Raw genomic sequence first — 23,311 nt, forward strand, 5'->3', positions numbered from 1 at the left:
CAGCGTCATGCCCACAGACGCCTGCCCAGACTGGCTTTAAACAAGGGAGACGGGGAAACTTTCACATCTTGCTGTCATCGTTGAATACCCCTCACACGGTAACATTGATGTGATGGTTGAGCAGGTGACTACAACAATTGTTTCTGCGGCAGGAAACGCGATCCCCCACTCTTTAGGGTGCCCGAGGAATAAGGCAGTCCATTGGTGGTCGCCGGAAGTCGCTGAAGCAATTAAGGAGCATCGGCGAGCTCTACATCAGCATGAGCGGCACCCTTCCCTGGAGCATCTCATAGCTCCTTGCCCGTGTTCGCTATCTTATCAAACGATGGAAGCAGGAGTGTTAGAAGAGATAAGTCTCGACCATTGGGTGCCATATGTTACCTTCCCAAGTCTGGGCAAGGATCAAACGTCTTTTCGGGTACCAGGCCCCAACAGGCGTTACCATAAATGGCATGTTATCTACTGATGCCAACGCGATTGCCGAACACTTTGCTCGAGCCTCTGTGTCGAAGATTTACCCCCTGCCTTTAGCACACTCAAACGGCGGCTGGAAGGGAACGTCCACTCATTCACTACACACTGCAGTAAATCCTATAACGCCCCATTTACAGAGTGGGAGCTCCTCAGTGCCCTTGCACATTGCCCCGACACAACTCCTGGGCCTGATCGGATACACAGCCAGATGATTAAACATCTCTCATCTGACTACAAGTGACATCTCCTCATCATCTGCAACCGGATCTGGTGCGATGACGTCTTTCCATTGCAATGGCGGGAGAGCATCATCATTCCGGTGCTCAAACCCAGTAAAAGCCCGTTTGATGTGGGTAGCTATCAGCCCATCAGCCTCACCATTGTTCTTTGTAAGCTGCTGGAACGTATGATACGTCAGCGGTTGGGGTGGATCCTGTAGTCACGTGGCCTGCTTTCTCGATGTCAAGGTGGCTTCGGTCAGGGTCGCTCTACCACTGATAATCTTGTGTCCATCAAGTCTGCCATCCGAACAGCCTTTTCGAGACGGCAACACCTGGTTGCCATCTTTTTTGACTTACGTAAAGCATAGAGCATGACCTGGCGATGAAATATCCTTGCCACATTGCATGAGTGGGGTCTCTGTGGCTTGCTCCCAATTTTTATCCAAAACTTCCTGTCGCTCTGTACTTTCTGCGTCCAAGTTGGTACCTCCCATAGTTCTAGCCATATCCAGGGGAATGCAGTCCTGCAGGGCTCTGTATTAAGTGTGTCTCTATTTTTAGAGGCCATTAACAGTATAGTAGCACCTTCTCTGTGTGCAGACGACTACTACATTTTGTACTGCTGCTCCAGTACTGGTGTTGCCGAGCATCGCCTACAGGGAGCCATCCACAATGCGCAGTCATGGTCTCTAGCCCACGGCTTCCAGTTTTCAGGCACAGAGTCGTGTGCCATGCACTTCTGTCGGCGTCGTACAGTTCATCCGGACCCAGCACTTACCTTAATGACGATCCACTCACTGTAGTGGAGACATATCAATTCCTAGTACTGGTTTTCGACACTCGATTGACTTGGCTGCCTCATCTTTTGTCAGCTTAAGCAGAAGTGCTGGCAGCACCTCAGTGCCCTCCGTTAGCTGTGCAACACCAGTTGGGATGCAGATCGCTCTACGCTGCTGCAGCTCTACAGAGCCCTTGTCCAATCCCAAATTGACTATGGGAGTGTGGTTTATGGTTCGGCAGTGCCTTCAGTGTTGCATTTACTCGACCCTGTGCACCACTGTGGGGTTCGACTAGTGACAGGAGCTTTTAGGATGAGTCTGGTGACCAGTGTACTGGTGGAGGCTGGTGTCCCTCCATTGCAGATCAGATGTGCGCAACTGCTAGCCAGTTACGCAGTACACATTCGTAGTTCCCCTGAGCATCTGTATTACCGTCTCCTTTTCTCGCCCGTGGCAGTCCATCTCGCGCATCGGTGGCCCAGGTCGGGGCTAATGATTGCGGTTTGCGTGCAGTCCCTTCTCTCCGAACTGGAGTCCTTCCCTTTACCATCTCTACTTGTGGTCCATTCACCTCCATGGCGTACGCCTCGTCCGCTGCTTCGTCTGGAGCTTTCATGTGGCCCTAAGGACTCCATTCACCCTGTGGCCCTCCGCTGTCACTTCCTCTAGATTCTTGACACGTTCCGTGGCTCCGAAGTGATTTACACGAACCGCTCGATGGCTGATGATCGCGTTCGCTTTGCCTACGTGCGTGGCGGCCATATTGAACAGCGTTCCTCACTCGATGGGTGCAGTGTGTTCACTGCAGAGCTGGAGGCCTTTTCTCGTGCACTTCAGTATCTTCGTTCATGCCCTGGGGAGTCTTTTCTTTTATGTACTGACTCTTTGAGAAGCCTGAATATTATCGACCAGTGCTACCCTCGTCACCCTTTGGTAGCGTCCATTCAGGAGTCCATCTATGCCCTGGAACAGTCCAGTCATTCAGTGGTGTTCGTCTGGACCCTGGTCACGTCAGAATCCCAGGAAATGAACTTGCTGACAGGCTGGCCAAATACGCTACACGGAAACCACTTCTGGAAATGGGCATCCCCACAACTGACCTGCATTCGTTATTACGCCGCAAGGTTTTTCAGCTTTGGGAGACGGAATGGCAGAATCTCAGTACGCACAACAAATTGCGAGCCATTAAGGGGACCAAAATGTGTGGAAGTCCTCAATGAGGACGTCTCGCAGGGACTCTGTGGCTCTCTGCAGGCCCCACATTGGCCATGCATGGGCGACCCACGGCTACCTCCTGCGCCGTGAAAACCCATCTCAGTGTCGGTGCAGCGCCCGGTTGACAGTAGCCCATATTCTTCTGCTATGTCCTTCTTAGGCTGCCCTGAGACTTCATCTTCTTATCATTGATTTAAGCAGATAATGCCTCATCGGCTGATTTGGTTTTAAGTTTCATCTGTGAGAGTGGGTTTTATCATTCGATGTGAGTTTTAGTGCCTGCCCTTTGTCCCTCTGTGTCCTCCACCCTAATGCTTTTAGGGTTAAGGTTTTAATGTGTTGCAGAGTGGCTGGCTTCTCATTTTTGTTTTGGTAGTTGGCCATCCCCTGTAATCTGCTTCCTTATTTTACTCTCTTCTAACTGTTTCTTGCATCTCTGTTGTTCTCTTTTCCTCTTTTTGTTCCTTTTAGTGTTCATTGCCTTTCCTTCGTTCTTGTGGTCTTTCCTTTCTTTTCGTTTTGTGTTATACGTCTCGTCTATTTTATTCTCACACTTGTGGCATTGTTTCATTAGGAACGAGGGACCAATGACCTCATGGTTTGGTCCCTTTCCCCCTCTAAAAGAGGGTGCAATCTTTCCAAATGAGTGCATAACTCCATTCTGAACCCTAGACAAGGATGCATAATTTACATGAAAATGATTTTTAATCACGTCTTTTTGAGAAAGTCCCATTTCATTCAGGCCTCCCATTTTTTGTGGTTGTTTCCTTTACAATTAGTACTCGATAAACTGCCAAAAATGTGTGCTATCAGTGGTTATATTTCAGGGACATGATGTCGATCTACAATGAACCACCGCCCGGTCTGTTTGTCGTTCCTGACGAGAAGGACATCACTGTGATCCACGCGCTTATCACGGGTTCGTTTGACACCCCTTACGAGGGTGGCTTCTTCTACTTCCTCGTGCGATGCCCTCCAGACTACCCTATACGGCCACCACGTGTCAAGCTCATGACGACTGGAGGAGGCACTGTCAGGTTTAACCCAAACCTGTACAAGAATGGGAAGATATGCCTCAGTATTCTTGGGTGAGTATCGTACATCTTGTTCGACATATATTGTATCAGCTGGCATAGTTGGCAAAATTTGTGTCAAATGGCATAGTAGATAAAATTCCTATCTAAATCTGTGTAATGTTAATTCTAGTTGAGGAATGTGTGCCATTGGAAATACTGGAGAAAATTTCCTTCCACGAGGTGTAAGAACATAGTGTCTCTGTGGTACTTCTACGTAAAACAGGTGAATGTTTCCAGAACAAATATTTCACTCATCATTGTACATTGTTGTGAAACGTGGAGCCAGGATTCGAAGCCAGGTCCTTGCCTTTTTGGGAGCTGCAATTTTGATGATTGAGCCACCTGGACATGCCTCACAGCATGCATTACTGCTTCAATTGTGTTGATACCTCCCTCCTGCTTTGTGTTCCTCGTAGACTCTACTGCACGTATAGGTGCACCACTGCTAATATGAGATAGGACGCTGTGGTGAATGGGATAGCCACAGTCTAGCGACTATTTCCGAGATGCTCTTTTGTTGTGGCTACACTACTATGAAATTTTTTGAGACATTGAAACAGTTCTGGGCTAGAGTACAGTAGAGAATCCGAGGACATAATTTCGGCAGCGAAGAAAATGAGTTGCACCCACACGTGGACAAGATAGACCCGGTCACAAAGTTAAGTGTGCTGACTGCGGTTGCATTTAAGGGCTATTGTTTGCATTGTCCGGAATGTCCTGTATGATTTCCAGATGGTGTAGCTTCTGCTACTCTGAAACTTCCTGGCAGATTAAAACTGCGTGCCGGACCGAGACTCGAACTCGGGACCTTTGAAGTTTGGGAGGTAGGAGACGAGGTACTGGCAGAATTAGAGCTGTGAGGACGAGGCGTGAGTCGTGCTTGGTTAGCTCAGTTGGTAGAGCACTTGCCCGCGAAAGGCAAAGGTCCCGAGTTCGAGCCTCGGTCCGGCACAATGTTTTAATCTACCAGGAAGTTTCATATCAGTGCACACTCCACAATAGAGTGAAAATTTCTTTTGATAAAATTTTGTGGACACACTGCTTGTACACAAATAGTCAGACAAAATTGAAGAAAGTGACCTTATACTTACATGTATCTCGTTTGCAAGTTCTCTTACTGTAATAAAATAGTCTTACATCAGCAAAGTCTGTACTTCCTCGATTACATTATCATTGCAACTTGTCGAGGATCTGTTTGTCCTCCACTCGTGTGATGCCATCTTTAAAGCAGTTGTAACACTCCTTTTATCGACATGTTGGTCGTGGAATTGTTCCTGAAACCCCGTTGAATCTTGCAAATGGTTTCCTCTTTGCTACCACACAGCTTTTGTCAAAATTTGATTCAATGTTGCTTCTCTATTTGTTCCATCTTTTTATCCAGCTGGAATCTGACAAACACCCACTACACGTCCCCACTTTTAGGCTGAGTGCTTGTAACTGACGGATACTTTCTGCTGGCTGGTAAACATTCATGACAGTGCACTAATGTCCGCCGCCACATCTCCAACTAAGATAGTCCGTTGCGCTGTTTCAGATAGTGCAAGAAAGGGGGGGGGGGGGGGGGTTAGGACGGAAGCACAGGGTATTACATACCATCTTCTGTGCTGGGACTCAAACATGGGCCCTTGCCTGTAGTGGGTATTGGCTTCAAGCAACAATTCATACCAATGTGCATGCAGTCTTAAGCAATATCGTATCGCTGCTCAAATCAATGATGTGCACCCCCAGGTAACATGAATGTTATCAGATATTTATTGTTTCATATTAGATGCGGCATTTTTAATTCAATTACATGTTTTGGTGACTCTGGATCATCTTCGTTTGGATCTGAAAATGATCCAGAGTGATCAAAGCATGTAATCAAATTAAAAAAGTGTGCAACTTAGATGGAACAATAAATTAGAATTATGTTAAAATATATACTTGTATATAATTTCTGAATCCTGCCAAGAATATTACATTAACTATAATATGAATGTAATTGTTGAAGGCAGCAGTTCGTTATAAAGTAGCGAGTGTGTAGTAGGAAGTGGTTACAACCAGATGCGTTAACAGTTCTTGCGGGTCAACAGAAACATCCGATCTCACGCGTCGGCTTTGACCCGTGACGTAAGGGTGTTGTGGTGTGTGACGTCATTACGGCGCGGAGTTTTGTCGCTACTCGTTATGTCTAATGAATCAATATTGTTTTTTTCTTTTTTTTTATTTGTTTCTTTTTTTTATCTTTTGATTGACCTACACATTGATCTGTAGCGTAGCCCTGAATACGAGGTTAGGTTGGGAGTTTTTTTTTGGCGGGGGGGGGGGGTCAGGGGGGGGCGCAGCCCCCCCTGCCTGGCCTTGAGTACCACTTGTTTATTATTATCTTTGTTTCCTATCAATGTTAGCAGATTGTTCTTGTGAAACCTTTGTGTGTGTTGTTTTTCTATGTGTTTTCGTCTTTGTGATACGTATGCAACGTTTCTATATCCGCCATATTGGAATTGTCGTTTCCGCTATATTTGTGACGTCATGGGTCAAAGCCGACGGGTTAGATCGGACGCTTCCGTATTTCCGTTCTTGTGCCTTGTACAATGAAATTACTGTCAACAGCTGCAGTATGCACTAATGGATATCCCATGGATATGCTGGGTATATATGATCCCCCCCTAGAATAAATGTTCTCCCTTTGTCAGAAAAGTTCCAGGATAGGTGTTTTTTAATTTCTGAGTTTGCAATACAAAACAGGAACAAATGAGGTTTGCATGTTACCTTGTACATGTGTGTCCTTGAAATGGTATCAGCCACGTTTCTGCACAAACTCACTAGTTGGCATGGTTGTGCTTAGCCATGCATGTTTGGATTCTCGGTGCATTAGTTAAGATGACAAAAGTGCATGCTGAATGTGAGCAGAGAGTAAACATTTAGTTCTGTGTTAAGCTCGGGAAAACCTCTTGTGAGATGTGGACAATGATTAAGCAAGTGAAAGCAGACAAGGTAATTTCAAGCAGTCATGTTTTCAAGTGGCACAAAAGATTTCGTGAAGGGAGATATTTCGTGCATGACGATCCCAGAGCTGGTTGCCTGTCTACAGCACATACCGATGCAAATGTGGAGTGTGTAAGGCAGTTATTGGAAGAAGAATGTCATGTGAGTCTGCGTGCAATATCAGAACAACTTAATTTTAATAGTAATTTCTGTCATAAGTGACAAACAGAAAGATGAAAGACGAAGAATTTGTACTGAACTATTAGGTAGAGTCGAGTGTGAACAGACATTTCTGTCAAAGATTATAGTTGGTGCTACCAGCAGTACGGCCCTCACACGAAGTGTCAGAAGTGCCGAATGGCAGAGTCCTGGATCACCAGTCGCGAACAGAGTCGAATGACAATCTTGGAGCACAGTGTTGATAGTAAAGGATTAGTTCACCATAAGTATGTTCCTCAAGGTCAAATAGTGAACCATTCTCTTTAAGTTGAAGTCTTGAAACATTTGCAATGGAGTTAGACATCGTTGCCCTGATTCTTAGGACCGGCTCTTAACTGTATGACAGTACAAGACCCCATGCTGCTTTATCTGTTTAGGAGTATCTGGGCAGGCATTCTGTTATTGCCATCCCACATCTGCCATATTCAGTTGACCCTTGCCACTTGATTTTTTTCTTGTTTAGGTGACTGAAAGGAAAGCTTCATCAAGATATCGCAGTTATCCAGTTGGCAGTGACAAATTAGCTTACAAGTATCGTAGTTGAAAATTTCCCTCCTTTCTTCCGAGAGCTCCAGAAACATTGGCAACTGTGTACGGATAGCCAAAGGGACTACTTCGATAGGTGCTACAATCTTTACTTGGTTAAGTGCGGCTTTCTATTTTTTTTTTAAAAAAAAGAGCTGTCCTGGGACTTTTGACAAGGACATATAATTACGTAAATGGTATGGACCTTAAAGTATGTGTGTTGTCATGGAGATGAAGAATTCCCTGTATTAGGACAGTTATGGGAAATGTGATCATGCACAGGCTCGATTTGATGTGAAATAGCATTGTGAGACAGTTATATGAGAACATTTTATGAATAGCTGAGCATTCACTTAGTTGTAGTGTTTTGGGGAGGTTATCTTCTTACCTACATCCATATTCTGCAAACCACTGTGAAATACATGGCAGCATGTACTTCCTATTTTACCAGTTGTTACAGCTTCATACCGTTTCATTTATATATGAAGTGTGGGAAGAAAGGTTGTTTAAACACGTCGCCGTGTGTCGCAATTAGTCTGATCTTGTCCGTGCAACCCTTACACGAGTAATACAAAGCGGTCGCTAGTACATTTGTAAAGTCATTATTTGGAACTGGTTCTTGAACTTCTGTGATTAGGCATGTTTGTAACAGTTTGTGTCCACCTTCAAGAGTCTTCCAGACTGTTATATCCTAGCCAGTAATGCCACCCGAGCCCGCTGCCAAAAAGGTTGGCAGCATCAAAGTCCGGACGCCGTCCGCATAAGCAGCGCCAGCGAGACAGGAAATCGCCGCAAGTCTGCGCGCGCCACCGCTGGCTTCTGGCTTTTTCAGCGCTGGAGTCGCGAGCGCTAGGACAGTTCTGTATTCGCCGCTCAGTTGTATACTCGCCACCGAATTGTGTACTTGCTAGTCAGTTGTGTGTTCATCGCAGCAGAGTTGTTGTTTGTCGTCAGCCGACGCTGACCTAGCCGCTCCGACTCGAACTAGACAGATTTCTGTAGACACGGAGTTCACTACTGTGTTGCTGTATCTTCGTTAATAAAGATAAGTACCGACTTTTATTTAATCAGAGTGTTTGGGTTTTCCTCTTTCTGTTCACTGTTCCAGCGGACCGGTCGGCCCGCTACTAAAAGTGTGGCGGTGACTTCGTAAGCCGTTTCTACAGCGAATTGCTTGTCACTACGAATGCCGCCACAAAACAGACCTGTGTTGTACATTGACACACACTTGAGCAATATTCTAGGATGGTTTATACATAGAGTCAGTTCAAGAACATTTTTCCACACAAGTAACATCATTTCGTGTCCTCCCCTTCTGCCCTTTTCTCTTGTACAGTTTCATCTTTGTCAGTTTTCATTACTAATTATGAAATGCACTGCATACAAATCTTGCAATTGGGCACCAATTTCACCCTGAGCGGACTCTACTAATTGTGATAGGTCATGTATAGAAATCTTACAGCTGTCGTGTCCCAGGTCCCCTTCTCAGCTTGGTGTGCCAAGTGCAACTTGTGCCTCAAAGTGGCCCTGGTTATACTAGTTTTTTGTAAGCAATCTCTACTGTATACTGGTTTCATTTCTCTGGTATTCTACCAATGAACTGGTCAGCCATCAGCTTTGCCTGTGACTGAGGCTATGGTGACCATTCAATCTTATATCCATACAAATTGTTAAATGTGTGTAGTTGTACAATTTGATTGATTCCAATTTTGACTCATTGATTTGTAGTCGTAGGATAGTGGGCAGGAACTATGTAATAATCTCAGTGAAAGAAAATTCTGTTTCAGCACTTAAGTGACCCTGCTTACGAGAGCTCTTCGTTTGTCCTACCTCCTTATCCGGGATGAACCATGACCTTACCACTGATCCTAACCAATTCTACATAGTCCTTTATATTTTTCTCTATATTTCCAAATCACTGTGGAAGGCAACAGGAAACCACCCCATGTTTTGTTCCCAAGAAAACCCATCACGAATTTTCCTGCTGTTCAACAGCCTGCCAGTCGGATCTCTGGGTGGACAGCTTGAAGAAAAACAGTGAACACCCAAAGGAATACACACAGATTCGTGATTTGGAACGTACAATGATTTTGCCAAATTGGAAAGTTATAGATTGTGGAAAGGAAATAACAGTGAACTAAAATAAGGGTATTAGGATTAGCAGAGACTTACTGGAAAGGCACTGGGGACTTCAAAACAGTTACTGTCAATAACAGTATTTTTTCTGGTAAATCAGATAATTCCATCAGTGGTGTTGTCTTATTAGTACACAAAGGATGGAATGCCGCAGTTATGAGAGTTGTAGCCTGGTGAAATACAACACTATACCTTGATGATGATGTAGAGTTGGCAGTATTTCGCAAGTCCCTTTCCATCTGCCTAGAGTAAGCGCCCAGAAAGGAAGTTACCATAGTGCAAAGAGATTTTAATGCTGAGGTAGCGAACGGGGGTTGTCAGATGAAATACTTCGCTGTCATGATTTAGGTAAAAGAAATGATCAGTTCTTTCAGGAAAATAAGATTGTTGTAGACAAGTGCTTCCAATACCTCGCCAGGTGGAACATGCTGTAATCAGATGGGCTACTCCTTGATTGGCTTAAGATGAAGATCGTCAAAATGTAAAGGGGCACCTCCAAAAGCAAGAAAAGTAAGCAAAAGGCTAATACTGAAATTTTTAGGAATAGAGTACAAAAAATACTTTCAACCGATCAGTCAAATAACATGACATATGCTGAGAAATGGAATTTTCTGAAGGAGACATTAGTTAAAACAGCTGAGGAAGTAGTCAAGTATAGCAAAAAAGTGAGGAATAAAAATAAGTGGTTTATTAATGGAACCATATAAATCATTGAAGACAGAAAAGTACAGAGCATGAGAGGAAGGATTACAGGGAACTCAGCTGTACTACAATTTATTGGTGTTAATACAGAGGAGCTGCAAAAGAGACAAAAATACATACTTCGGTTAAACATGTGAGAGAATCTAGAAACTCTGGGATTGGAATGAGACCAGAGACGAAGATAGCACATCTCTAACCAACATAGACTAGCTGCTAATCAGTGGAGAACATACTAAAATAAGTTGTTCGTGGATAAAACTTGGTTGCTGGGAATCGAACCCAGAACCCCACGATCCAGAGGTGTCGGTGCTAGCCACTAATCACAAGCTGACAGTGGCTTGGAAACACCGAGCTCTAACCAGACATACTAAATTGAGTGTGTTGAAATGTCTGGTGTTTCCAGTTTTCCTTTATGGTGCTGAAACATGGACAGCAGCTGAAGGGGTCACAAAAGAATTGGTACTTTTGAGACATACAAGAGGTTGCTGAGAATATTGTGGATAGACAAATGGGCCAACAAATCAATCCTTCAAGAACTCATAGTGGAGAAGAGGTTATTCTGTGTCTGTTTCCAGTGAATCGTGCAGTTCTTTGGTCACATAATTTGACAAGAAGACAACTTGAAAAAGATGATCATCCAAGGCAAAGTCAAAGGGAAAAGTTTGCAGGGAAGACCATTGAGATGATGAATGGACCAGATAAAGGAGAAGATACACCAAACATGGGGCCAGATACTTCAAAATGCAGGAGACTGGGAAAAATGGACAAAGTCTGTTAAGAGGATTGTGCGACAGTTACAAACTTTCAACGGAGTGTTGATGATGAGGATACTACATTTTTCATTTTGTGAAGTCCACTATTTTACATTTCAGAACATTAAAGTAAATTGCCAATTTTACACCACTTCAGAATCTTATCATGATTGGACTCAATGTTTGTGCAGTTTTTCTCAGACAGTGCTTCTCTGAATTCATCCACATCGCAATGGCTATGCACACCCTTCACAAACAGGAACTGTGCATCACACAGGACAAAAAATGGCTGTGTCTGGGAGTTATTAATGTTACAGTACATACAGAGTGTCACCGACAGGCACAATGAAAAGACTGCTGTACATATAAGCTTTCAGCCAAAAGGGATGAAAAGTAGAAAACATACACACACACACAGACAGACAGACAGAGAGAGAGAGAGAGAGAGAGAGAGAGAGAGAGAGAATTCCTGACTGTCCTCATGGTGTCATCACCATTCCTTGTCACATCTCCCAGAATTCTCTGGAGCACTGCATGTTCCCAAGAGGGGATGCACCACCTTGGAGCAACCACTGACCCAACAATATGTGTGTGGCAGGAAATGACTGTCAGTCTCAAATGAATTTTCTCATGATAGGCATATTTGCATTTCATTAATTATCTAATGAAATCTGCAGATGATGAACATCACCTGTCAGCAAGGAGGCATCTAGAAAGTATCTCTTTTGTAAAGTGATGTGTTACATTCTGGTGTGCTGTATCTCAAAAGCTGCATTGCTGTGTTGTTTCTAATTTCTCAGGACAAATCAATTCCCTTGCATCATTATATTTTGGATTTATTTGGTATATAACAACCCATTTATGACACAGGTATGGAGATATTTGTGACAGTGTTTCCACACACAAACCTGCCAACGAATTTCTCGTGCTGACATGGGGGACAGATGATTTTTGTTTGGTTTCCTATTTGTTGACAATTTTACGTTTATACATGTGGTCTGTTCTTTTTGAAGTTTACTAAAGAACAGACATTGCATATATAATTTTGGCAAGGGTGGCCAATGATTGCTTCAATGTGGATGCACACCACACTCGAACTCTTACACGAATCTGTGAAATTCTACGAGTAATGAGGATAATGGCTGAGGGCACTAAATCAGTAGTTTGTGTATAAGTTGAGAATTTTGGTGTGGCGGGGAGACACTGTGCTCGGGTAGTGTGTGCAGTTGTGGTGGCTACTGTGTCTGCATGGCAGAGTAGTCAGCACATCTGCCTCGAAAGTAGAGGACCCGGCACAAATTGTAAACTTCCCCATCGATTTAAATCGATGCCCATTTGCAACTGATGTCATTAACTCCTCGGTGTCTCGATTTTTCCTACAGACTGCGGCAGGTTTGGACTGTGGACATTTCTCCAGGTGCAGTTCCACTTCAACAATGCCCTCTTCTCTGCGACGTGATTTCTGTTATTGGATTCAGTCAAGAATTTGCTTAGTTAAGATTGAATTACTGGCTCCAAGAACTAGCTCACCTTGTGTGTGGAGCTGTACTCAGAGTAGTGCAGACTGATGTAGCTTTAAGCTGGATGAATCTGCTCAGTTTAGAGGGGGACTCACATTGTCTGATCTCCACTCAGCTGTTAGTTTCACAATCAAGCTCAAGCTTCTCACATGGTTAACAAGAAGAGTCTTGCATCATCGATTGTGAGATTGAGACAGCTCTTCGTTATAGGCAGTGCAAAGTAGCAGATTTCCTTCTAATTTAATTAATTAAATTTAGATCCAGAAGTGTGAATAGCATTAATCTATATGGTCACAGTTCATTGTTAATTTGTACCTCAACATGCTCCACGTCTCTGAAGATTCTCTTTCTTCATGGGTTCTATAGAAAATGAGTGATCAAATGAACTAATTACAATAACTGTTATGAAAACTGTTTCAAGTCACACAGGAAGAATATTTATTTATTGATAACCAGTTTTGGACTGCAAGCTCATTATCAAATCAGTCACAAATGTATGCCTCGGGTTACACCAGTCAAGCTAGTCAAAAACTGTCAAGTTTTCGCTTCGAAAGCTGGTGATGAGTACACGTGGAGGCTGCGTCGTCTACTATTGTGACGAATTTTCCACTTGTATGACTGGTGTAATGCAAGAGTGACATTTATGGCTGTTTTAATAACATACCAGCAGTCTGAAACCAGTAAATAAATGTTCTTTCTGTACAACATAATATGGTTTACACGATGGTTATCGTAATCACAAAAAGAGTTGCGGATCTGTTCCAGCCTCGGCATGCTGGAAAAACAGAATAAACAAATGTTGTGACTCTCACTTTATTTCCAGGACATGGACTGGCCCCTGCTGGAGTCCAGCCCAGAGTTTGGCATCCGTCTTGATATCGATTCAGAGCCTACTCAACGAGAAGCCGTACCACAATGAACCAGGATTTGAGCGGGTATGTGTCTGACTTACAATATGTAGGAGACCTACTGTTAATTCAATGTGTTCTACCTTTACCTTAGACTGATTTAGCAGGAGCTGCTGCAAATCCTTATTTATTTCTTGTGTGTGATAGAAATCTTCCTGTATTGATGGGCACATTAGCTAGTGATGAGGCGACAAATATGTTTTAACAACTGATTGGCCAGTTTATAGTTCTCTCTTTTTTTGTCCAATCGAAAGAAGCTAGACTCTATGGCCATCTCAGTTTTATGAATGTATTCACACAGCCTCTGGGTTTGAGTGATTTCATTTACATACCTGTCTAGCCTTCTTGGTTATCAGTTAACCATGAGGAGGGTCGCCAGCTCTTCTAGAGACCAGTAACATATCTTAATTCAAGGTGTGCTGAATAACAAATATATTTTTCAAATGAGAATATTTATTCCAGCCAGGATTCTCAATTATTTGATAATTTTTTTTGTTGTTTAGGGATTTAATTTCTTGATTTTTAAGCATAAACTGTCAATTGTTGGGATATTTTTTGTGAGAAATATTTGTCTTCTTTAATGTTCTTTGAATTTGTTTAATATAATTTCAGAATATCAATCATGTTTTCTGATATGTTACATCATACAGAATTTATTTTGAGGATCACGCCACTTAGTATTTCAGCTTTTTGAACCAGACACGGAGTTCACTCTTGAGTGAGTTCTTATTCATAAACACAGATTACAAACTGAACTAAAAGCTACTTATTGACACTCAACAATAGGCAAATATCGGTACGGCGATAATAGTGACAACGAACGATAACGCGAGTGCAATCGACAATGATTATTTAAGAACGGTAAAATGATCAAATGCTTCTGCTTGAACAGAATGTGCCGAACTCTGTGGACTGTTTCTCATTCAGCTGCACTCAAAGGCTGGTTTCACTCAAAAGAATGAATAAACAGCCCAACCAATAATTAAAGGTAAAATGGACTGAATTGATTGTTTTTATTTAGTTGTTACCATCACTAACATTAGCATGGAAAAAAGGGACTTACTTGGAGGGAACAGGAGTCATATATACACTAATGGGGGAGGGGGAGAGAAAATAGACACAAAAAGGAGCTGTGCATCATAAACTAAAGTTGGTAGCCATGTGTCTACATCTGGAAGATAACGTCTATTCCAGTTTTGCTCCAGTTCCGTAAGAGGATGCAAATCAGGTTTGCTTTAAATACATGTCATAACTGTCACGAGTTAAGTTACTATTGAGGTTGGGCGTGGTGAGTTCACATTATTAAAGTTTGAACAAGATCGTGTAGTAGGGCTACAAGAAGCTGGATGTTCCTTCTGTGATATTGGAGAAATATTTGGCGGGAATGGAGCCGTTCTACACGATTGCTTTTGCAGCTGTCGCGAAAGGTGTCGCACCGAGAAGACCGGCTTCAGATGGCTACACGGCAGCATTTGGCTCCACAGTGACACGACAGGCTGTTGAAAGTCAGTTACTTCAAAGACAGCTTCGAGCCAGAACCCCACAGTGTGCAGACCACTGACCCCGAACCACCACCGTCTGCAACTTGAGCGGTGTCGAACGAGAGCTCGTCGGAGGGCACGGAGGAGATATGTCACATTTTCTGATGAAACCCGGTTCTGCTTCGGTGCCAGTGATGTCTGCGTGTCAGTTCGAAAGAGACCAGTTGAAGACTTCCAACCGACCTGTCTGCATGCTAGACACACGAGACCTACACCAGGAGTTAAGGTCTAGGGTGCCAATTTGGTATGACAGCGGGAGTACTCTCATGGGTGTCCCATGCTCCCTGACTGCAGACTTGTACACCGGTCTGCCGATTTGACCTTTCGTGCTGTCATTTGTGAACAACATTCCAGGGGGGTTAAGTGCCAGGATAATGCTCACCCTTATACTACTGTTGTGACCCACCACGCTCTACTGTGTGTCGACTGTTTGCCTCGATCTTAGATTGCCAGATCTGTCTCCAGTGGAGCACATACGGGACACTGTCGGACGAAGACTTCACTGTCATCCCCGGTCAGCATTAACCTTCCCCATATTGACTGACCGAGTGCAACAGGTGTGGAACACTGTCTGACAAACTGAAATCCGGCACCTGTACGCTGGACCTGTGGATGATTGCATTTGACAGTTACAGCGGTCATTAATGTAGTGGCATGTCGCATTTGCAACTGCTTATCTTAGGCTTATGTTGACCTGTGATCTTGTAATTGTAATCACTTCAAGATGTTACCTAGATAAATGTATTCCCAAAATTTTCTTACTCTTCATTATTTTTTGGTGCTGTGATTTTTTTTCTGTCAGTTTGTATATGGGTGGTTGATAAGCAGTGAATAGAGAATAGTTTTTAATATCTGAAATGACATAACTTATCTGTGCCGACTTCTTCACGCACAGAGTTCTTTATTCACCCTTTAGCGTGATTCGGTATCAGTTAAGTAAGATCACTAGACAGCTCAAAGTGGGGACGAAGGGAGGGAAACACGAAGTTGTTGCATAGCATTGTTGCAATTGCTCACTGCAGAGCTGAGGTGATGGCTCATCTGTAGGCACATAAATAAGACAAAGAACTTCCCTAGCTTTCAGGTTAATCATTGTGCTGGCACAAGGTAGCTGTACAGGTGTGTGCATCTCTCTCTCTCTCTCTCTCTCTCTCTCTCTCTCTCTCTCTCTCTCTCTCTCTCTCTCTTGTGTGTGTGTGTGTGTGTGTGTGTGTGTGTGTGTGTTGTCTAGCTCCTGAAAAGGAGTCATCCAAAAGCTAACAAATTTTCCAGTTGTGTTTGTAACCCTAACAAATTGTCAGTTATTTGTACTGTTACTCTTCAAATTATTTGCATTCCACCAACGACTTTCCATTACCGTATTACTTGTGACTGTGTAATGTGATGATTTATTCCCAGAAGATGGAGCCTCTTTTCTCATTAAGTCCACTTGCTGTTTGTGAAACAGAAAGCCCTAGGAATATGTTTCTTTTGACGGCGGAACATGTTGCCTTGTCGGACGAATCTCGTTTCAAATTGTATTGAGTGGATGGATGTGTACCTGTATGGAGACAACCTCATGAATCCGTGGAGCCCTGCATGTCAGCAGGGGACTGTTCAAACTGGTGGAGGCTCTGTAATGGGGTGGGGTGTGTGCAGTTGAAGTGATATGGGACCCCTAGTACGTCTAGATATGACTCTGACAGTTTACACGTGCGTAAGCATGCTGACTGACCACCTGCATCCATTTGTGTCCATTGTGCATTCTGACATACTTGGACAATTCCAGCAGGACAATGCGACACCCCACACATCCATAATTGCTACAGAGTGGCTCCAGAAAACCTCTTCTGAGTTTGTACACCTCCACCAGACATGAACATTATTGTGCGTATGTGGGATGCCTTGCAACATGGTGTTCAGAAGAGATCTCCACCCCCTTGTACTCTTAGAGAGCTATGGACAGCCCTGCAGGATTCATGGTGTCATTTGCCTCCAGCACTACTTCAGACATTGGTCGAGTCCGTGCCACGTCGTGTTACAGTGCTTCTGTGTGCTCGCGGGGGCCCTACACAATATTAGGCACATGTACTTTTCTTTGCCTCTTCAGTGTAATAAAAACAAGATTTGTGTAGACTACAGCGACCAGTGAATGGACTGCTACCTTTAGAGAGAGAAAAAGTCATGGAAGAAAGCTTTTTCTTTCTTTTTTCCCCCATGTACATTTTCATGATGATTGTAAATCTGTATGTTTATATGGCCTACCAGCGGAAAGCTTGTGGAATTTGTTACTGAATTGGCAGTGGCTTTGAACACAGAAGGTCTGGTTGAATAAACTTCCACTCAAAATAATTCACTTGGATACAGACTCAATGGAAGATGTTTTCCTAAATTGATTCCAGCTATAGAAATATCAAAATGACCTCGGAGTAGGTGTAAGGATTGTGCAAACCAGATTCCAGGCAATATCTGTGAAAGTGGCAAGAATGTTTCATAGGACTTATTTTTCCATTATGAGGCCGATATAATTATGTAATTTTCAATTAAAAAACTACATTTTCAGGTAGTTTCATTTCTGATACAACTTACAATTCTATCTCCATGTAGGAAAAAGCAGAGAGGTGGGCAAGAGTAGATACATAATAATTGCTATTGATGTCTGTACTCTCATAGAGGCATGCTTGATCTTATTTAGCAGATTGATAGAATGAGTGGAGTTACTTGTTATTTTAATTCTTGTATTCAGAAAAATTCAGTTTTTACACACACACACACACACACACACACACACACACTGAATAAAGTGTATACAGAGACAATTTCCTTCTTGTTGCAGAGGAAACCTATCTCACTGTATTCTCGTGTGTGTGTGTGTGTGTGTGTGTGTGTGTGTGTGTGTGTGTGTGTGAACAGCACTTTCAACTCTTCTATGAAGTTCCAACTCTCAGTAAACATAATAAAAATAGTGTTAGCAGTTACCAGATTCCTTATGTTGAATTTTAAATGGTAACTACTTGCTTGCTTGTAGGAACGATGCTCCGGTGATGCTAGTCGGTATAATGACATAATACATCACGAGACCCTGAGGGTTGCCGTCTGTGGAATGCTGGAAAATGAGACTATGCTTGCCATTCCAGAAACACTAATGGAGGTTATGGAGAAAACATTCTTGGAGTTCTACGACTATTACGAGCAGTCTATTCGACGTAAAATGCATCTTAATGGTCACTACATGCAGGTAAGCCAGACGCTGTGTAGTGTCACAGTAAAGAGTGTCTGTGACAGAGATTTAGGCACCGTATAGAAAGAACAAAATAGAAAGTCCCTTTCCCGCCCACATTGTCCCTTTCCCGCCTAGTCTCCCCATTCTGTTTAGTGTTTTCTAAAATTTAAATGTACATGTTTCTTATTACGTATTTCTTTCATTTACTTTTTTGTTTTTAGGATCCTTTTGGTGAAGAGCGAGGCATTTTTCAGTACCAAATTATACTGGCACGCATCAAGGCCCTACACACAAAATTGTCTGAAAAGTATGCCTCTACTAGCTCGAGCTCCATCCCTACACTGTTCTCGACAGCCCGAACAGCTTGCTCCGCTGGCAGCGAGACGGCCACCACTCCCGGAAACCTCAGCGATGACGATTTTCTCCTGTCTTCTCCTCCTTCTCCATCGTCGACGTCGGACGACACTTCCAGTGAGACTTCTGTCGGGGCGGAAGAGAACGCGAAGGGAAACGACGGAGCTGGCGAGCCCAATACATCTTCGGAGCTGGTGATGTCTGGAGATGAGGCATCGGCAGTCGGTGTCGAGAACAGTAAGAGCTGATGTGCGGGTGGGACGGGTGAATCGGGTGTTGCCATTTGCCGGCTGTGAAACCTCAGTGTTGTAACCACTGGTGGAGACTTTCATGAACTTAGTGTAAATTTGTGATCGGTGTGTATGTTGAATGTCTATTGTGTATTAAATTTCATATAAAGATAACATATAAATCATACTGTTATAAAGAAAATTATATTAAAACTGACACACTTAACTTGTCTGAGGGCCCAACCCTTCCCAAGAGAATGTCTTTTCAGTGATTTTAATATTAGATATGCATTTGACATTATGTATTTTTTGTTATATACAAGTTAAAATTGGTAGATACTTTATTTTCTCTATGTGCACCAAATTTCCTGAATGTGTCTAATGCTTCATCTGTTTGCAATTCAATGTGAATAATGTGATTTCAGTCTGTTTAATGTATTAGTTGATGACATTTCTGTTAAATGGTTAACATTTTACACTAAACTCTTGCCAGGTTTTTTAATGCCTTAATGTGGCTAACCAGCTGAGTGTTGGTGCACTATTCCTCCCCTCCCCTCCCCTCCCCTCTCGTGTCATTCCATTTAGTGGGTCAATAAACTAGTTGTAAGCAGGGGATGTTTATCAAAAACAGCTTATCAGACTGTATTTTAGTGGCCAATTACTATTGCCTAAGATATGATTTTATTTTTTATTCAACAATTTACTAGCATTTCCATTTGACTTTCACCCTCCTTTACTGTTCATTGAATGAAAATGTCAACTTCTGTCCTCATCTATTTCATGGAGCAGTTTTGACTCTCATGCAAGCACTTAACTGTACAATTTTTACTGGTCAAGGAGACCAATGTGTTGAACTGAAAGTGTGGAAAATGAAAAGTTTTTGATCAAATATTTACATTGTGAGGAAATATAGTTGTAGCTTTGCCGTCATCCTCAGGTAATGTAGTTGAGTGATCAGGTATTACTCTTGAAGTTCTATTTACTTAATGATGTAAATATAGACTGGCACAATTAATGCTACAACATTTTCCTATTTAGTTTGGAAATGTTACCACACGTATGTAGATCTTGGCTTTGAATTCTGAGGAGCAGTGAGGCTAGATACAAAATGAAATTTGGTACAAAGTTTGACGTAGTGGATGTAAAAAGTGTATCTTTGTCTAGTATTTGAATAAGTGTGATATGATGGTGCAAACATCCTAAAATATATATTCAGGGTATTTAAACATGGGCTCAATTCTTCTTAACTAAAGACAGGCTTGCTTAAAATTTTGAACTTCAAACTATCAACAAAAATTTCCACCAGGTAGTGTGTTTTTGATAGATGTACGATAAAATATGTCGGTATCTTTTTCAGAATAGTAATGATGTCATGTTGAGTCATAAAATTGATTCCTTTGTAGCTTTTAGAAAAGACTGTTTCCATAAATAATTTGTTTGTAATTTAGATCAGTTTTTGTGATCCACGTATTTTATTTACTGAACTGAGAACAAAAACTCGGACATTGCTCATATGCCGTGGCTATTTAATGCCTGATGGTGTTCGTTGCTAAAATAGATTTTTACTGCTAATGCAATCTTTGTGTAGAAAATTTGTTTGCTAAGGTCGTATTTGGACCTGTCTGACGTGTCGTGTAATTTAAGTAAATTTCCATTTTAGGGCACTGCATCATCACAGCAGTATATTGGCAGTTGCATATGGTGATTTTTGGGAAGAGCAGTACTGGTGTTGAGTGAGGGTTATTTACCAGTCAGATGCATACAAAATTTAACAGTTAACAAGATTTTTTTTTTTTTCTTCCACAAATGGATGGTCTTATAATTGCGACTGCTTGCATGTTATTCAGTGTTTAGCTTCAAATGTTGATAGAATGTGGGAAGCTCCAGTAATGATTGATGGTATTATCTGTGATTTCTGTGTCCTACTTAGGACATTACACCATTGTGAAAGATTCAAGTAATGGCTCCATTTGCATAGTTCATTTAATAATGTGGCAAACTAAATGGTGTGTGCTGTTATTGGACTGTACAACTTGAGCTGTTACTTAATTCTGCCATTAAATGTTCCACCTGAAGTATTCTGTCCAGATGTGTAATTTACATTTTGGATGAGACTTTTTTATGCAAAAAATTGAATATCACACTTGGTGGGGACAAATGTAAGTTCCCTTCCATAATAGCAATAAAGTTTCTTGTATAGTGAAATGTTAGTTTTATTAATGCTTAGAAATTGCTAATGTTAAAAGAAAGGGCATGTCACCGAGACCCAAGGACAAAAGAAATCTACCTGTATTGAGGACGAGGGGAGATGAAGATTGAGGGAAAGGCACTTGCTCCTTCATCTTTGTGTACTATTATCCTCATTATGGGTGGAGCCGTTCACATCCTGTGGACCTGTCCTTCCTCTCTAATCTTCGCCAGTGTGTCCTGCTCTCCGCTCTGATGAGGGAACTGTTAGAGCCGCACAGCGACATCCTTGTTTTTAGTTTATTTACGGGACGTGTTAGAAAAGTAATGAGACTGACAGCACTGCGAGTGATCTGGCAAAGCTGTGTTGTTATACCTGTGTAAACCAGTGGGTTCGTGCCTTCCTGATGCTCAGTCCCAGATTTAGCTCTGTACAGCTATCACATGATTTTTGAGAACGCCATCTGTGAGGTTTTGTACTTGATATGTGTTACAAAAATGGAACAGCGGAATTTAGAACAACATTATGCAATTGTGTTAAGCTTGGGCAGTCTGTGAGTGTGACATTTGAAAAGTTCAAACAGGCCTGTGGAAAACATTCCTCACCAAAATCACAAGTTTTTCACAGGCACAAATCATTTTGGAAGGCCGAGAACACGTCGAAGATAAACCTCGCTTGGGGGGGATCTTAGACTTCAAAAACTGTTGTGAGGGCAGACTGACATTTAGCAATAAGGATGGTGGGTGACCTGTTGAATACTTTCACCAGACATCAAATTTTGACCAAAGATTTGCACATGCAAAAGATTTGTGCCAAAATGGTGCTGAAAAACCACATAGATGAGCAGGACAGTTGAAGAAACGCGTGCATTTATCTTTTTGAGAGGACTGCCAATTACCACGAATGGTTCAGTTGTGTGATCACAGGTCATGAATGTTGAATATTCTAGTACTGTCCTGAGACAAAGCAGCAAAGTAAATAGTGGCATACAGACATTTAGAGCGAAAAACTCGGATGAGCAAATCGAAGATCGAAAGAATACCGATTCGCTTTTTTTTTAAATTTACGGGTATCGTGCATAAAGAATTTGTTCCTCCGGGACAAACTGCCAACCAGATGTTTTACAAATATATCCTCAAAAGGCTCAGAAAAATGGAGAATTGAGGCCAGACACTGCAGACAAGTAGGTGCTGCATCGTGACATCACACAGCCACTTCTAGCAGGGGATTTTTGACCTTAAAAGACGTTCCCGTTGTTCCATAGCCTCCTATTCACCAGATCTGAGCCCTTGTGACTATTTTCTTTTCCCAAAATTGAAAAATGGAGTAAAAGGATGTCATTTTGGGACTCTGGAGAACATTCGAAAGAATGTGAGTGACATGTAGTTGAAGTCGTTCAATGCTACTGCTGAGACTGGGAACAATGAGTCCACCATTGTATTGCTGCCGAAGAACTACTTTGAAGGAGATGATGTTGCCCTTGGAAAAAAAAAAAAATAAAAACTTGGGCAGAAAAAAAATTGGTCTCATTATTTTTCTCACATGCTTTGTATTTCCTCAGTTGTTCCCCCCATCCCTGAAGGTTTTTCTCTGTGGTATGTAGGACCTACAGAATGATTAATAAGTGATGTGTATGAAAATTTGATACTAATTGGTGGTTGCTTACTAGAGATCAGAAACGGAGCGAGTGAAAGTCCAGTGTTGAGGGTCGCCTGCACTAGAAATCGAGGTGCGCTGCTACGTTGGTGCTAAACAGTTTTCCTTCGTGCTGTAGTTCTGCGAGTACAAGGAGATGGAGTACGGCAACCCTGCGGCCACTTCCTGCTGGTTGACGTGTTTGCTCTTACTAAAGCGTGCAGGGTGTAAAGCTGTGATGCAGCAAAAAATGACCAACTGAAAGAGGTAGAGGTCCTCTAAAAAAGCTTTTTGCAAGACTGTCTACATCCACGTGTTGGGTGCTTACAATTAAAGTGCAGCTACTCACGGAGCTTCACTGTGGTAATTATTGTATGGCAGCAAACTTTGGTAGATATTCTAATGCAGTAATGTAGAACTGATTTACGCTGGGGAAAAAAGTTCCAAATTTTGGCTACCAGGTGCAAATCTAGTGCTGTGAATGGAAGAAATGTGTGCTGAAATTTTTCCGTATGTAATGGATTAGGGATGGGATGTAGACAGAAAAGGTCAAAGTGAGAAAGAAGTAATGTTTATTTTATTATTAACGGCCGCTTACACAGTTTGTTCAATATGAGCACCAGAAGCCTCTATGAGATGCTGCATCCGTAAAACGACACGATCGACA

General features: G+C 42.4%; 1 protein-coding gene across 1 annotated transcript in view; it reads left to right on the forward strand.

Moving 5' to 3' along the window:
- Window positions 1-21,026, forward strand: part of LOC124718815 (ubiquitin-conjugating enzyme E2 Z-like) — a 33,610-nt gene extending 12,584 nt beyond the window's left edge. The window contains exons 2-5 of the mRNA XM_047244435.1: window positions 3,517-3,777; window positions 13,410-13,521; window positions 18,043-18,252; window positions 18,459-21,026. Coding sequence (XP_047100391.1) covers window positions 3,517-3,777; window positions 13,410-13,521; window positions 18,043-18,252; window positions 18,459-18,839 — 964 coding nt within the window. The 3' untranslated portion in view covers window positions 18,840-21,026. The remainder of the gene's footprint in view (window positions 1-3,516; window positions 3,778-13,409; window positions 13,522-18,042; window positions 18,253-18,458) is intronic.
- Window positions 21,027-23,311: the final 2,285 nt, after the last annotated feature.

Source organism: Schistocerca piceifrons, chromosome 10 (genome assembly GCF_021461385.2).
Source record: "Schistocerca piceifrons isolate TAMUIC-IGC-003096 chromosome 10, iqSchPice1.1, whole genome shotgun sequence".
NCBI lineage: Eukaryota > Metazoa > Arthropoda > Insecta > Orthoptera > Acrididae > Schistocerca > Schistocerca piceifrons.